The sequence below is a fragment of the Vulpes lagopus genome, chromosome X, assembly GCF_018345385.1.
Source record: "Vulpes lagopus strain Blue_001 chromosome X, ASM1834538v1, whole genome shotgun sequence".
NCBI lineage: Eukaryota > Metazoa > Chordata > Mammalia > Carnivora > Canidae > Vulpes > Vulpes lagopus.
This window is the reverse complement of record NC_054848.1, coordinates 122,493,372-122,511,295: the sequence shown is the minus strand read 5'-3', so window position 1 is coordinate 122,511,295 and position 17,924 is coordinate 122,493,372. Positions and strand designations below refer to the sequence as shown.

The 17,924-nt window shown below is 40.0% G+C and overlaps 1 protein-coding gene across 4 annotated transcripts in view; it reads left to right on the top strand.

The window, feature by feature from the left end:
• TMLHE (trimethyllysine hydroxylase, epsilon) overlaps positions 1–17,924 on the top strand; it is a 119,128-nt gene that overhangs the window by 64,624 nt on the left and 36,580 nt on the right. For 3 of the 4 annotated variants that reach the window (XM_041740597.1, XM_041740596.1, XM_041740595.1), the window contains one exon: positions 2,042–2,278. The exons of the other annotated variant lie outside the window; for it this stretch is intronic. In XM_041740597.1, the coding sequence (XP_041596531.1) occupies positions 2,042–2,278 (237 nt within the window). The remainder of the gene's footprint in view (positions 1–2,041; positions 2,279–17,924) is intronic. 4 annotated transcript variants of the gene reach the window in all.

Sequence of the window (17,924 nt, the reverse complement as noted above, 5' to 3'; positions counted from 1 at the left end):
GCATGGAGCCTGCTTCTCCCTCCTCCTGTGTCTCTGCCTCTCTCTCTCTCTCTCTCTCTCTCTCTCTCTCTCTCATAAATAAATAAATAAATCTTTAAAAAAAAAAAAAAAGAAAGCTACCTTTGCTCTGGATCTCTTCTCCAGCCTCCGTAGACATTTATCTCTCCTACATCTTCACCCTTTCTGTACCTATTGATTCCTATCAGCTTCTCATATCTTCTTTAGTCTCTATCTCTCTCTAGTTAGAGCCCTGCCTTATTCCTCCCCTTCACAGCTAAAATTATTCAAAGAATCATTGACATTCAGTGTCTTTTCATTGTCACCTCCCATTCACTCCTCAAATCCACAGTCAGCTAGTTTATCCAACACCCTCCCAATTAAAATGACTCTCTTTAAGGTCACCTGGATGGCTCAGTGGGTTGAGCATCTGACTTAAGCTCATTATGGTCTCAGGGTTGTGAGATTGAGCCCTGCATTGGGTTCCATGCTCAGCACGGAGTCTGCTTGAGGATTCTCTCTCCTCCCCCCCTTCCCCCCCCACATGCTTGCTCATAAATAAACTAATTAATTAAATAACAAAAATAAAATCACTCTCTCCAACGTCACCAGCAACTAACTTATTGTCATACTCAGTGTATACCTTTCAGTCTTCATCTTACTTGCCCCCTGGGGCATGGTGTTAACCACTAACTGTTCTTACATATCCTTTCTTTTTTAGTTTTCTTCCTACATCTCTGACCACTTTTCCTCAGCATCCTTTGCTGGCTTATTTTCCTCTGTCCATGTCCTAGATATTGTTCCTTCAGGTTTTCTCATTGTCCTTCTTTTCTTACTTGAAATGTTCTCTCCAAATGACTTCTTCTGTGCTCTTGGCTTTGGCTATCACCCACAAACTACTAAATTGGCCTAACTTCTAGGTTAAATACCTTCAACTAGGTACTGAACAATCTTGACCTAGAAGTTTCACAGAAAGCTCGAGTCCAGAACTGGCATTTCTCATTTTAATTGTATTTATATTAGGTTTTCCTTGGTTTTATTCCTTCTACCTGCATTCATAGCTTTTTACTTATTTTACTTCATTATTTACTTTTATTTATTTTCTAAATTACTATTAATTTTATTTTCCCCTTGTTAATTTGAAACTTTTAGGGCAATTTTCCAGCCCATTAGGTCCCCTTTCCTTTCCCTATTAATATTTTCACCCATATATGACTCAACTATTTCAACATGGCCCCTAAACTGAACTTCTTCCTCAACCTCTTACACCCCATCATTATGATCAATTATACTTCTGCCTGCATTCTCCATCTTAGCAAATGACAAGTTAACCAAGGGAATAACCTGAAGTCATTCTAGATTTTTGCTTCTTGTTTCTCCACCCCTTTTAATCAGTTATTAAATCTTGTCAGTTCTGCTCCTACAATATGTCTTCTCTAAGCTCAAGCCCTTGGTATTTTTGTCTATTTCAGTTACCACATTGTTTTCTACATTTTCTGTCATCTTGCTTCCATCCAGTCCATCTCCCATACTATCATCATAATCAAGTCTTAAAAATGTTAATGTGACCATAGAGTTTCCCAGTTTAAAATCCTTTCATAATTTTCTGTGCTTTACTGACAGGAACTTCTTGCCCTCTTCCTTAAATATACTTTGTAAATAATATTCTTTCTTTATGGACCCTCTATCTTGTATACAATTTGATTATAGTGCCTGTCATATTTTACTGTTATTTATTTGCCTCATGTTTTCCTACTAGACTGTGTAATTTTTTTAAAACAGAAACTATATCTTATTCACGACTGTATCCCCAGGATCTGGTGCATACAGGTTTTAATTAATATTGAATGTGTTTAGAAGAAACCTGTAGTGGCATTGATATATCAAAGCACAAAAAAAGTACAACTGGCTATTAGGGAAAATGATTAATCTAGAAATGAAAATGGTACAAGTAGATTTATTAATTTTTCATATATAATTTTTAAATATTTTTATATGCTCTTTTCTCCCCTGAACAGAAGAATTTAATTTTTTCTCTCTTTAGCATTCAAGTGTTTCACTGTCTTAAGCATGAAGGAACAGGTGGGAGGACACTGCTGGTAGATGGATTCTATGCAGCAGAACAGGTACTTCAAAAGGCACCTGAGGAATTTGAACTCCTCACCAAAGTGCCACTGAAGCATGAATATATTGAAAATGTTGGAGAATGTCACAACCACATGATTGGGGTTGGGCCAGTCTTAAATATCTACCCATGGAATAAAGAGCTCTATTTGATCAGGTGAGTACCAAAGAACCAGTGTAATGTTTTTACCAATTATTAACCTTCAAATTATCAGCCTAATGAAAATCCCTAAAATTCTTTTTTTTTAAATACTTTATTTATTTATTCATGAGAGAGAGAGAGAGAGAGGCAGGGACACAGGCAGAGGGAGAAGCAGGCTCCATGCAGGGAGCCCCACGTGGGACTCGATCCCAGGACCCTGGGCTGAAGGTGGCGCTAAACCGCTGAGCCTCCCAGGCTGCCCAGTATCTTCTGTTTTTGAGGCTGAACTTTGTTTCTCCTTTGAAGGACCAAGTTAAGTCCAGCTTTAGTTTCTGTTCTTATTGTACTTCCCATGGAAAAATAGGCCAACAGGTAAAGAATACTAGATTTGAGGGGAGCAGATATTTGAGAAGGTATTTTAAAATGAAAACACTATGAAAATTAAAAAGTTACTAAATTGTTGTCCCCGGGCTCCCTGCCCGTCTCCGCTTCCCCTCCCCCTGGGTCGGCGACCTCTCCCGTCCCTGAGCTCTCCTCCCCCTCTCCTCTCCCCCTCCACCCCTTCCCCTCCCCCCTCCCCTTCCCTCTCCACCTCTTCCCCTTCCTTTCCCTCCCCCTCCCCTCTCCCCTCCTCCCCTAACCTTTTCCTCCCCTTCCTCTCCTCTCCCCTCCCTCCCCTTCCCCTCCATTCCCCTCCCCCACTCACCCTCCCCCACTCACCCCTCCCCCACTCACCCCTCCCCCGCCCACCCCTCCCCTCTCCTCTCCCCTCCCGGGCTCTCCCCTCCCGGGCTCTCCCCTCCCGCACCCCCCCACCCCCCCCACCCCCCCACCCCCAACGCCTCGAGGTGTCGCTGTCGTCTGCTCCGCACCGGGGTTGTCCCCTGCGCACCGGGGTCTGTGTCCTGGTGCCCAGGGCTTACGCGATCCCGATCCCGATCCCGATCCCGATCCCGCGCTTGACTGCGGACGTGCAGCCAGGCCCTATTCACGGAGCAGGAAGGTACCGGGCCGGAGGCGCCCGGGGGCTCAGCCGCGTGGCCTCCCGCCCTGGATCTTGCAGTTGTGAGTTCCAGCCGCGTGTTGGGTGTAGAGATTACTTAAAATTAAATCTCTAAAAAAAAAAAAAAGTCACTAAATTGTGCTCACTGACCAAACAGCTAGAGTACCCAAAGGCATGGCAACCACATTTATGGGTAGCCCAGATTTATGCAAATCTCCTGACGTGTATATCCAAGTCTACCAGATATTGCCACTTAGATATCTTATACGATCGCAAAGCACATCATATTCAAAATTGAACTCATCATCTCCACTCATTTCTAAGCTTGCTTCTCCACACCGTGTTGTAAAGATAAAAATAAATTGTTGCCCCTGCCTGTGTCCTTGGATGGCAATATGAACTCCACAAATGCTAATCCATTTCCATTGGATAACCTATTCTGAAAAACACTACCTTAGTCATCTCTTGTATCGCCATTCCCTAGAACAATGAGTACATATGCAATATTTTTTCCAACGTTTGATAGTAAAAAATTTCTTAAAGATTTTATTTATTCATGAGAGATACAGAGAGAGAGAGAGGCAGAGACCCAGGCAGAGGGAGAAGCAGGCTCCATGCAGGGAGCCTGACGTGGGATTCGATCCGGGTCTCCAGGATCATGCTCTGGGCTGCAGGCGGCGCCAAACCGCTGAGCCACCCGGGCTGCCCTGTAAACATTTTTAAACATATTGAAAAGTTGAAAGCACTTACAGTAAAACCCATAGACCTACCACCTAGGTTCTACCAGGAAGTATTCCTATGCTTGTTTTATTATCTGTCTGTTTATCTATATATCTGTCAGTTAATCTTATTTTTGATGCATTTCAAAGTACATTATAAAAAAAAAGTACATTGTAGATATGACTACATGTCCCCCTAAATACTTCCATATTAACATCTTTATACACAGTTCAATATTTGTTTACAAATTTTTAATTTTGGAATAAAAATTACATACAATTATATTTTGAATATCAAATATACACTTGCTGAGTTTTGATAAATGCATATACATATATAACCCAAACCCCTATAAGATACATAATATTACCATCACTGTAGGAAGTCCCCTTATACCCCTTCCCAGTCCAACCCTGCACACTCCCCCTAGAGGAGATCACTGTTTTGATTTTTGCCACCATAGATTAGTTTTGCCTGTTCTCCAAATTCATACCATAGAATAAATCTGATTTTTTATGAATAAACACCTGTAATGTTTCTGATTCAGGGTTATAATGATTAAAACTGCCATGAGCATTCATAGAAAAAAGTATTTTTATAGATACATGTTTTCATTTTACTCACGTAAATAGCTAGGAGTGGGACTGCTAGGTCATAAAGTAGGTGAGTGTTCAATTTCATAAGCAATTGCCAGAACTTTTACTAAAGTAGTTGTTTTATTTTACATTGTCATTAACAATGTATGAGAGTTATAGCTGCTCCATATCCTTGCTAATATTTGGTGTTGTCAATCTTAATAGTGTTAGCCATTAGTGTGGTTATCTCTTTGGGGTTTGATTTGCAATTTTTTTGAGGACTGATGATGTTGAGCATCTTTCCATGTGCTTATTGGCCATTCACATATCTTATTTTCTGAAGTATCTGGTTATATCTTTTGCCATTTTTTCATTGGGTTATCATTATTGAGTTCTAGGAGTTCTTTACATACCCTAGTCACTATTTTTTTTACCTGGTATATGTTTTAGGAATATTATTTTCTAATCTGTAGCTTACCTATTTATTTTTAACAGTGTTTTTATAAGCAGAAAATTTTAATTTTAATACAATTGGGTAGTTTTTAAAATGATTATTGTTTCTGTGATCCATATAAGAAACCTTTCCATGTCAAAGCAAATAGTGGGTATCAGTCAAACATTATATGGTTTCACTCATACGGGGAATATAAGAAATAGTGAAAGGGATTATAAGGGAAAGGAAGGGAACTGAATGGGAAAAATTAGACAGGGAGACAAACCATGAGAGACTCCTAACTCTGGGAAACAAATAAGGGGTAGTGGAAGGGGAGGCGGGTGGGGGGATGGGGTGACTGAGTGACGGGCACTGAGCGGGGCACTTGATGGGATGAGCACTGGGTGTTATGCTATATGTTGGCAAATTGAACTCCAAGGGACACCTGGGTGGCTCAGCACCTGCCTTCAGCCCAGGGCGTGATCCTGGAGTTCTGGGATCGAGTTCCACATCGGGCCCCCCACGTGCAGCCTGCTTCTCCCTCTGCTTGTGTCTCTGCCTCTGTGTGTGTGTGTGTGTGTGTGTGTATCTCATGAATAAATAAACTCTTTTAAAAAAATCAAACTCCAATAAAAATATACAAAAAATAAATAAAACATAAAAATGGAAAAAAAAAAGAAATCTTTGACTGCTCCCATGACATGATGAGATTCTGTTTTCTAAAGGTGTTATAGTTTTATTTTTTACATCTAAATCTGTGATCTATCTCAAATTTTTTCTGTGTTATGAGGTATAGGTAGAAGTTCATATTTTTTATATATGGATATCCAGATAGCCTCATTTGTTGAAAAGAACTTCCTTTCCCCCCATTGGATTGCCTTTGCAACTTTGTCAAAAATCAAATGACCAGGGCGCCTGGGTGGCTCAGTCAGTTGAGCCTCTGGCTCTTCATTTCAGCTCAGGTCATGATCTCAGGGTCACAGGATCAAGTCCCACATCAGGCTCCACACTCAGCAGGGAACCTGCCTGTGGATTCTTTCTCCCTCTCCCTCTGCTCCTCCCCCTGCTTGTGCTCACTCTCTCTCTTTCCCTCTCTCTCTCTCTCTCTCTCTCTCAAATAAACAAATAAATATTTTTAAAAAATCAAATGATCATATAAATGTAGGTTTGTCTCTGGGAGCTCTATTTGATTCCATTATCTATTTGTGGTTCCTTATTACAGTTCCACAATGTCTTGGCTACTGCAGGTTTACAGTAATAAAGTCAGATAATATGTTTGTCAACTTTGTTCTTTTTCAAGATCATTGTGGATATTCTAGATTAGAGATCTACAAATTTTTTTGTAAAGGACTAGATAGTAAATGGGGTCAAATGTTCTTTATCACAACTACTCAATACTGTTATGGAAGCAAAATAGCAGCTATAAACAATATATAAACGAATGAGTGTTCCTGTTTCAATAAATATTATAAAAATGGGCAGTGGGCTGGATTTGACCCACAGACCAGATTTTGCCAGCCCTGGTTCTAGATTCTTTATATTTCCATATATATCTTAAAATCAGCTTGTCAATTTTTAGGAAAAAGCCTGTTAGGGTTATGATTGGGATTGCTTTGAATGTAGAGATCATTTTGGTGATAACTAACAAACTAACACTTTTGAGTCTTGGAATCCATGAACCTGATCTTTCTATTTATTTGGGTCTTCTTTAATTTCTCTTAGCAGTGTTTTATAATATTGAAGATACAGATCTTACATATCTTTTGATAATTTTATTCCTATTTTTATATTCTGATAGCATTATAAAATTTGAATACTATTTTCAAGTTATTTGCTGCCATTATATTAAAAAATTGATTTCTTTTTAAATTAGCGTTGTATCCTATCCTTGCTAAAGTATTCATTAGCTCAATGTATTTGTTTTCTGGGTTTATTAGGATTTTCTATATAGAAAATCATGTTGTGGGGATAGTTATTTTTTTTTTCTTTCCAATCGATATGTTTATTCATTTGTTTTTCTTGCCATGCTACACTGGCTAACACATCCAGTACTATGTTAAATAAGAGTGATAACAGCAGACATCCTTAGGGTAAAAGTGTTCAGTATTTTGCCAGGAATATTAACTATATAAGAGTGTTGATGGAGCGCCTGGGTGGCTGAGTCACTTAAGCAGTCAGCTCTTGGGATCCCTGGGTAGCACAGCGGTTTGGCGCCTGCCTTTCGCCGAGGGCGCGATCCTGGAGACCCGGGATCGAATCCCACGTCGGGCTCCCGGTGCATGGAGCCTGCTTCTCCCTCTGCCTATGTCTCTGCCTCTCTCTCTCTCTCTGTGTGTGTGACTATCATAAAAAAAATAAAAATAAAAAAATAAAATAAAAAAAGCAGTCAGCTCTTGATTTCAGCTCAGGTCATGACCTCAGAGTCATGAGATCAAGCCCTGCATCAGGCTTCATACTCAGCAGGAAGTCTGCTTGAGATTCTCTCCCTCTTCCTTTCCCTCCTTCCCTCTCCCTGCTTGTGTGCACTCTCTTTAAATAAATTAATTAATCTTTTAAAGAAAAAGTGTTGGTGATGTCTTTTTTTTTTTTAATCTTTATTTATTTATGATAGTCACAGAGAGAGAGAGAGAGAGAGGCAGAGACATAGGCAGAGGGAGAAGCAGACTCCATGCACCGGGAGCCCGATGTGGGATTCTATCCCGGGTCTCCAGGATCGCGCCCTGGGCCAAAGGCAGGCGCCAAACCGCTGCGCCACCCAGGGATCCCGTTGGTGATGTCTTTTATCTGCTGGCTGAATTTCCCTTCCACGGTTCCTGAGATTTTTTTAGAATCATAAATGAGTATTGAATTTTGATAAATGCTTTATCTTCATGTCAATTATCAATAGAAATAATTGTGTCATTTATTCTTCTTTATTCTGTTAATATATTAAATCATATTAATTTCAAATGTTAAGCCAATCCTTGTACTCTGGGAATGGACTGTACTTGGTCATGATTTATTACTCTATACACAAGTGGCCGTGTTTGTCTATGTGTCTGTATGTGTGTATGTTAATACTGTGGGTCCAATCACGAGATGAATACCACCCAGTAGGGTTTTTTGTTCATTTTAAAATTTTAATTGAAGAATAGTTAACATACAGTGTTATATTAGCTTTAGGTGTACAGTATAGAGATTCAACAATTCTGTACATTACACAGTGCTCACCATGACCAGTTCCCTCCTTAATCCCCATCATCTGTCTCACCTATCCCCACCCACCTCCCCTCTAGTGCCCAGTAGTGTGTTCTCTATAGTTAGTGATCTGTTTCTTGGTTTGTCTCTCTCTCTTCATTTTCTTTCCTTCGCTTGCTTTGTTTCTTAAATTCCACACATGAGTAAAATCATATGGTATTTGTCTTTCTCTGACTGACTTAACTTCACTTAAGCATTATACTAAGCATTATACTCTTTGGCTCCATGCATGTTGTTGCAAATGGCAAGATTCATTCTTTTATATGGCTGAATAATATTCCATTATATATGTATATAAATACCACATCTTTATTCATCTATTGATGAACACTTGGGCTGCTTCCATAATTTGGCTAGGCATGCATATATTCCTTCCTTCTGTAATTTCCTTGTATATATTGAATACTAACCCTTTATGAGATATGTCATTTGCAAATATATTTTTCAAGTCCAGAGATTGCTGCTTAGTATTGTTGATGATTGTTTCCTTCACTTTGCAAAAGTTTTTATTTTGATGCAGTGGCAATAGTTTATTTTTACTTTTGTTTCCCTTGCTTCAGGACATAAATCTTGAAAAATGTTGCTAAAGGACTTATAAAATTCAACACCCAAAAACAGATAATCCAGTTTAAAAATAGGCAGAAGATATGAATAGACATTTTTCCAAAGAAGGCATACACATGGCTGACAGACATATGAAAAGATGTTCAACATCACTTGACATGAGGAAAATACAAATCAAAACCACGATGAGGGACACCTGAGTGGCTCAGCGGTTCAGCGTCTGCCTTTGGCTCAGGGAGTGATCCCAGATTCCCGGGATCGAGTCCCACATCAGGTTCCTTGCATGGAGCCTGCTTCTCCCTCTACCTGTGTCTCTGCCTCTCTCTGTGTGTGCCTCATGAATGTAAAATATTAAAAAAAAAAACACAATGAGCTATCACCTCACACCTGTCAAAATGGCTGGTGTAAGAGAATGGTCTAGTTTCATTCTTCTGCATGTGGCTGTCCAGTTTTCCCAACGCCATTTATTGAAGAGACGGTCTTTTTTCCAGTGGGTATTCTTTCCTGCTTTGCCCAAGTTAAGTTGACCATAGAGTTGAGGGTCCATTTCTGGGTTCTCTACTCTGTCCCATGGATCTATGTGTGTCTGTTTTTGTGCCAGTACCATACTGTCTTGATGATCACAGCTTTGTAATACAGCTTGAAGTCAGGCATTGTGGTGCCACCAGCTTTGGTTATCTTATTCAAGAATGCTTTGGATATTTTGGGTCTTTTCTGGTTCCAAACAAATCTTAGGATTATTTGTTCCAGCTCTGCAAAAAAAAAGTTGATGGTATTTTGATGGGGATTGCATTGAATGTATAGGTTGTTCTAGGTATCCTAGACACTTTAACAATATTTGTTCTTTCAACACATGAGCATGGAATGTTTTTCCATTTCTCTGTCTTCCTCAATTTCTTTCATGAGTGTCCTAGAGCTTTCTGAGTACAGATCCTTTGCCTTTTTGGTAGGTTTATTCCTAGGTATCTTCTCAGGTTTTGGTGCAATTGTAAATGGGATAGTTTCCTTAATTTTTCTTTCTTCAGTCTCACTGTTATTTTTTTAAAGATTTTATTTATTTATTTATTCATGAGAGACACAAAGAGAGAGGCAGAGACATAGGCAGAGAGAGAAGCAGGCTCCACACAGGAAGCCCAATGTGGAACTCAATCCCAGGACCCCGGGATCACGCCCTGAGCCAAAGGCAGACGCTCAACCACTGAGCCACCCAGGTGTCCCAGGTCTCATTGTTAGTGTATAGAAATGCCACTGATTTCTGGGCATTGATTTTATATCCTACCACTTTGCTGAATTTGTATGCCTTCTAGCAATCTTGGGGTGGAGTCTTTTGGGTTCTCCACATACAGTATCATGTCATCTGCAAAGAGGGAGTATTTGACTTCTTCTTTGCCAATTTGAATGCCTTTTATTTCTTTTTGTTGTCTGATTGCTGAGGCTAGGATTTCCAGTACTATGCTGAACAACAGTGGTGAGTGGACATCGCTATCGTGTTTCCGATCTTAGAGGAAAGGCTCTCCATTTTTCCCCATTGAGAATGATACTTGCTTTGGGCTTTTTATAGATGACTTATTAAGATGCTAAGGAATGTTCCCTCTATCCCTACAGTCCGAAGAGTTTTAATCAAGAATGGATACTATAGTTTGTCAAATGCTTTTTCTGCATCTACTGAGAGGATCATATGGTTCTTGTCCATTCTCTTATTAATGTGGTATATCACTGATTGATTTGAGGATGTTGAATCACAGTTGCAGCCCAGGAATAAATCTCACTTGATCATGGTGAATAATCTTCTCAATGTAGTATTGGATCCTATTGGTATCTTTGTGAGCATTTTAGTATCCATGTTCATCAGGGATATTGGTCTGTAATTCCCCTTTCTGGTGGGATCTTTGTCTGGTTCAGGGATCAAGGTAATCCTGGCCTCAAAGAATGAATCTGAAGGTTTTCCTTCCATTTCTATTTTTGAAACAGCTTCAGAAAAATAGGTATTGGGCAGCCTGGGTGGCTCAGCGGTTTAGCGCTGCCTTCGGCCCAGGGCATGATCCTGAAGACCCTGGGTCGAGTTCCGCATCGGGCTCCCGGCATGGAGCCTGCTTCTCCCTCTGCCTGTGTCTCTGGCCTCTCTCTCTGTGTGTGTCTCATGAATAAATAAAATCTTTTTTAAAAAAAGAAAAATAGGTATTAATTCTTTCTAAATGTTTGGGAGAGTTCCCCTGGGAAGCCATCTGGCCCTGGATTCTTTTGTTGGGAGATGTTTTATTACTGATTCAATTTCCTTGCTGGTTATGGGTCTGTTCATGTTTTCTATTTCTTCTTGTTTCAGTTTTGGTAGTTTATATGTCTTTAGGAACACATCCATTTCTTCCAGATGGCCTAATTTGTTGGCATATAGTTACTCATAATATGTTCTTATAATGGTTTGTATTTCTTTGGCATTGGTTGTTATCTCTCCTCTTTCATTCCTGATTGTATTAATTTGGGTCCTTTCTCTTTTCTGTTTGATAAGTCTGTCCTAGAGGCTTATCAATCTCATTAATTCTTTCAATGAACCAGCTCCTAGTTTCCCTGATCTGTCCTACTGTTCTTTTGGTTTCTATTTCATTGAATTATGATCTAATATTTATTAATTCTCTTCTCCTGGGTTTAGGTTTTATTTGCTGTTCTTTCCCCAGCTCCTTTAGGTGTATGGTTAGGTTGTGTAGTTGAGACCTTTCTTGTGTCTTGAGAAAGGCTTGTATTGCCATATACCTCCCTCTTAGGACCACCTTTGCTGCCCAAAGGTTTTGAACAGTTGTGTTTTTCATTTTCATTTGCTTCCATGATCTTTAAAAATTCTTCTTTAATTTCCCATTCATTCTTTAATAGGATGCTCTTTATCTTCCATGTATCTGCATTCTTTCCAAATTTTCTCTTGTGGTGGACTTCAGAAAAATAGGTATTGGGTAGCCTGGGTGGCTAAGTGGTTTGGCGCCACTTTCAGCCCAGGGCGTTATCCTAGGGTCCCAGGATCCAGTCCCACGTCGGGCTCCCTGCATGGAGCCTGCTTCTCCCTCTGCCTGTGTCTCTGCCTCTTGCTCTTTCTGTGTCTCTCATGAATAAATAAGTAAAATCTTTTAAAAAATAAAATAAAATAAGTGTCTTGTAGACAGCACATTGATGGGTTTTGCTTTTTTATCCAATCCGACATCCTGTGTCTTTTGATTGGAGCATTTAGCTCATTTACATTCAGAGTAACTACTGAAAGATATGAATTAAGTACCATTGTATTACCTGTAAAGTTACTGGTTTTGTATATTGTCTTTGTTACTTCCTGGTCTTTGTTACTTTTGGGCTCTCTCTTCACTTGAAGGATCCTTTTTAATATTTATTCCAAGGCTGGTTTAGTGATCCCGAATTCCTTTAGTTTCTATTTGCCCTGGAAGCTCATCTCTCCTCCTATTTTGAGTGACATCCTAGGTGGATCAAGTATTCTTGGCTGCATGTTTTTCTCATTTAGCACCCTGAATATATCATGACAGTCCTTTCTGGCCTTCAGGTCTCTGTGGAGAAGTCTGCTGCTAGATAATATTTCTAGTCTTGAAGGCTATGGACCTCTTGTCCAGAGATGCTTTCAGGACTTTGTCTCTGAGATTTGCAGGTTTCACCATTATGTCAGGGTACTGACCTATTTTTATTGATTTTGAGGGAGTTTCTCTGTGCCCCTTGGACCAGAGTGCCCGTTACTTTGCCAGATTAGGGAAGTTCTCAGCTATGATTTGCTCCAACGTACCTTCTTTGCCTCTCTCTTCCTCTTCTTTTGGGATCTCAATATTCTAATATTGTTTCAAGTTATAGTATCACTTATCTCTCAAACTCTCCCTTCATGATCCATCAGCTGCTTATCTCTCTTTTTCTCAGCTCCTTTATTCTCCATCATTTTGTCTTCTATGTGACTAATTCTCTGTTCTGTGCCATTTTTCTTAGCCATCAGAGCTCCAGTGTTTTATTGCATCTCATTAATACACTCTTTGATTTTGACCTTATTAGATTTTAGTCTTTCTATTTCTGCAGAGGGGATTCTCTAGTATCTTCTATGCTTTTTTCAAGCACAGCTAGTATCTTTATATTCGTTATTCTGAACTCTAGTTCTGAAATCTTACTTATATCCATACCAGTTAGGTCCCTGGCAGTCAGTGCTGCCTGTTGCTTTCTGTTTTGAGGTGACTTTTTCCATCTTGTCTTTCTGTCCAGAGAAAAATAAATGAATAAGAGAAAAAAGTACTAAAATAGAAACAATGATCCCAGAGAAACATATACTAAACAAATCAGAAGAGACCCAAAGCTGAAAAAAAAAATAAAAAAGAGACAATATAATCAGACAGGTGAACAGAAGAGAGCAGTACTGTGGATCCTTTGTGTATTTTGGTCTGTTAGAAAAGTATAACCCAAAATCGTAAAGAAAGGAAAATCTATATATGTATAAAAATAAAACAAAATACAATGAAAGGGTAGAATGGAACTGTCAAAATGAAAGTTAAAAGACACACACAAGAAAAGAATATAAACAGAGAGGTGAGCAGAAGATAAGAATACATTATATTTGAGTGTATTTTGGTCTGTTTGTTAGAAGAAAGTGCATCCCAAAATTGTAAAGAAAGAAAAACATACATAAACAAAAATAAAATGAAATACAATGAAAGGATAGAATGTAAGTGTAAAAATTAAAATTAAAAAAGATCTTTTTAAAAGAGTTGATAGGGATCCCTGGGTGGCGCAGCGGTTTGGCGCCTGCCTTTGGCCCAGGGCGCGATCCTGGAGACCCGGGATCGAATCCCACGTCGGGCTCCCGGTGCATGGAGCCTGCTTCTTCCTCTGCCTGTGTCTCTGCCTCTCTCTCTCTCTCTGTGACTATCATAAATAAATAATAAAAAAAAAAATTAAAAAAATAAAATAAAATAAAGAGTTGATAATATAAGGAATTGGTCTAAAAAGGAAAGAGAAAAAATTAAAATTGAAAGACTAAAGAATCATGGAGGAAATAACATGAATTCTATCTACTATTTTTCCCAGCACTGCATTTTTGCATTTCTGCGTGATCGGTAAACTTGCTCTTAGCTAGATGTTCTTGCTGGTCATCTGGGGAAGGGACTGTTGCGCTGATGTCCCACCCCCCACCCCCCCACCGTGGAATCACACTGCCCTCTCCAGGGGGCCAGGCTAAGGCAGTTGCTCTATGGGGCTTTTGTTCCCTGCAGGCCTCCTGCTTTGCTTTACAGAAGAATGAAAATGGGGCCTCCCCACCCCCAGCCCTGGAGCGGAAAGCTTGGGGCCCCACTCCTCAGTGTGCTCTCTGGGAAAAAGCAGTCACTCCTGTGTCCCTGTCTCCGCATTCCATTGCTCACTCAGCCGGCGACCACGCATTTCTATCTCCGGTACATGACCCCATTTCGAGGGTCCAAACCCTGCAAACACCTGCGGAGGCACCCACAGTGCTCCTTCCGGGGGAGGCAGGGGTTGGCCCGGGGGTTCTGCTGCTCTCTAGGGCCCTGCTCGGGGAGCGGTCGCGCACCGTGGCGCAGTTTGCGGTTTATGGCAACCCGGAGCTGAGAGCTCTGCTGCCGAGGACCTGTGCGGCTCGGGCACCCCAGGCTTCCTGTGACCCAGGGATCCCGAGACACACTGTCCCACCAAGGATTCGCCCCCCCCCCCCCCCAGCGCCGGGGGTCCCCCCTGGAACAGACTTCTAGAAGTTCTCATTTTGCGCCCTGCTGCTCAGGCCCTTTCCAACAGGCAGCTGGTGGCGACTCCCTGCCCCAGGACCCCCCTTCCCACACGTCACCTCGGATTCACTTCTCCACACCTCCAACCTTGCAGAAAGTGGTCGCTTTTGTGTTTGTAGAGTTGCCGCTATTTTCTTAGGTGTCAGGTTGAGTTCGCAGGTGTTCAGAATGATTTGAGAGCTGGCTAGCTGAATTCCTGGCACCCGCCGAGAAACGCAAGGCTCCGGCTCCTCCGCCCTCTGGAACTCTCTGGAACACTTTTCTCCATTTCACTTTCTGCTGCTTCATTAGTAGTGTACAGGGATGCAAGCGTGGATTTGCACGTGGATTTTGTCTCCTGCACCTTGACTCAATTCCCCTTTCTTTCCAGTAGTTGTTGGTAGAGTCGTTGGGAGTCTTTTCTATGGAGAGTACCCTGTCATCTGCAAAAAGTGGAAGTTTGGCTTCTTACTTACTGATTTGGAGGCCTTTTATTTCTCTTTGTTGTCTGACTGCTGAGGCTGGGCCTTCCAGTACCATATGAACAGCAGTTGGGACAGTGGGCATCCTTGTCCTATTCCTGACCTTAGGGGAAAGCTCTGTTTTTCATCATTGTGTATGATGTTAGCTGTGGGCTTTTCAAATATGGCCTTTATTATATTGAGATATGTCCCCTCTAGACCTACTTTGTTAAGGGTTTCATCATGGATGGATGTGGTGCTTCATCAAATGCTCCTTCTGCATCTAGTGAAATGATCATATGGTTCTTATCCTTTCTCTCACTGATGTGATGTATCACACTGATTGACTTGCAAATATTGATACACAATTGCATCCTAGGAATAAATCCCACTTGTGTGTAGTGAATTATTTTTTAAATGTACTATTGGATTTGACTTGCTAGTAATTAGTGGAGGATTTTTGCACCTATGTTCATCAGAAATAGTTGCCGGTGCTTCCCCTTTTCTTGTGATGTCTTTATCTGGTTTTCATATCAGAGTGATACTGGCCTCATAGAATGATTTTGCAAGTTTTCCTTCCATCTCTATTTTTTTTTTGAAGTTTGAGAAGAACAGGTATTAACTCTTTATTTTTTTTTTTAATTTTTATTTATTTATGATAGTCACAGAGAGAGAGAGAGAGAGGCAGAGACACAGGCAGAGGGAGAACCAGGCTCCATGCACCGGGAGCCCGACATGGAAATCGATCCCGGGTCTCCAGGATCGCGCCCTGGGCCAAAGGCAGGCGCCAAACCACTGCGCCACCCAGGGATCCCGGTATTAACTCTTTAAATGTTTGATAGAACTCTGCCAGGAATCCGTCTGACCGTGGACTTTTGCTTATTGGGAGTTTTTTTTAATACAGACTCAATTTCTTTGCTGGTTATCAGTTTGTTCAAATTTTCTATTTCTTCTTTTTTCAGTTTTGGTAGTTTATATGTGTCTAGAAATTTATCCATTTCTTCCAGATTGGCCAATTTGTTGACGTATAGTTTTCCATCATAGTCTTTTATGATTGTTTGTATTTCTGTGGTGTTGGTTGTGATTTCTCTCTCATTTGTGATTTTATTTATTTGGGTCCTTTCTCTTTTCTTTTTCATAAGTCTGGCTGAGTTTTATCAATTGTACAATTTTTCAAAGAACCAGCTCCTGGTTTCATTGATCTCCTCTACTGTTTTAGTTTCTATCTCATTTACTTCTTCTCTAATCTTCATTTTTTCCTTTCTTCTGCTGGTTTTAGGCTTCACTCGTTTTTCTAACTCCTTTAGGTGTAAGGTTACGTTGTTTATTTTAGATTTTTCTTGCTTCTTGAGGTAAGCCTGTATTGCTATAAACTTCCCTTTTAGAACAGCTTTTGCTGCATCCCAAGTATTTTGGACTGTTGTGTTTTCACCTTTACTTGTCTCTATTCTTATTTATTCTTTGATTTTTTGATTGACCCATTGATTGTGTAGTAGCATGTAATTTAACCTTCGTGTATCTGTGGTTTTTCCAGAGTTTTTCTTGTGATTGACTTCTAGTTTCATGGCATTATGGTCACAAAAGATACATGATGGGACTTTGATATTCATGAATTTGTTGAGACTCGTTTTGTGGGCTAATATGTGATCTATTCTGGATAATGTTCCCTGCACATTGAAAAGAATGTGTATTGTGCTGTTTTAGGATGAAATGTTCTGAATGTTTACCTGTTAAATCCATCTGGTCCAGTGTGTCATTCAAAGCCATTGTTTCCTTTTGATTTTCTGTTTGTATAATCTGTCCATTGATGTAAGTGGGGTATTAAACACTCCCACTATTATTCTATTACTATCAATAAATTCCTTTATGTTCATTATTAACTTTTATGTATTTGGGTGCTCCCATGTTGGGTGCATACTTTCAATTGTTGTATCTTCTTGTTGGATTTTCCCCTTTACCTTTGAATAGTGTACTTCTTTGTCTCTTGTTACACTCTTTGCTGTAAAGTCTATTTTTTCCAAGTATTCATACAACAGCTTGCTTTTGACATCACATCCCACTTGCATGATAGATGTTTCTACATCCCCTCACTTTCAATCTGCAGGTCTCTTTGGGTCTATAATGAATCTCTTGTAGGCAGCATATAGATGGATTTTGTCTTTCTCTCCACTGTCACTCTATGTCTTTTGATTGAGTTGTTTAGTTCATTTCCTTTCAAAGTAATTATTGATAAATATGTATTATTGCCATTTTCTTACTTGTTTTGTGGTTGTTTTTGTAGTTTTTCTCTGATGATTTTTTTCTCTTGCTCTCTTTCACATTTTGCTGGCTTTCTTTAGTGATATGCTTGGATTCCTTTCTCTTTATTCCTTGCATATTTATTACCGGTTTTTGATTTGTCGTTACATTAGGTTTGTATATGACATCTTCTGCATATAGGGGTCTATATATAGTTGCTGGTCATTTATGTTTGAACCAAGTCTTTATTCCTCTCCTTCCTATGTTTTAGGTTTATGGTGTCATATTTTACATTATTTTATTTTATGAATCCCTTGACTGATATTTACAGAAATACTTATCTTTACTGCCTTTGTGTTTTTGACTTTTCATACTCTCCTTTTTGGTCTTTCCTTTCCACTCAGAGTCCCCTTTAACATTTGTTATAGGGTTGGTTTAGTGGTCATGAAGCCCTTTAGGTTTGGTTTGTCTGGGAAACACTTTATCTCTCCTTCTATTCTGAACAACAGCCTCACTGGATAGAGCATTCTTGACTGAAGATTGTTTCCTTTTAGACCTCTGAATATATCCTGCCACTCCCCTCTGGCCTGCAAACTTTGTGCTGAAAAATTCTGCTATAAGTCTTATGGGGTTTCTTTTGTATGTGACTGTCTTCTTTTCTCTTGCTGCTTTAAAATTTTTTCCTTATCATT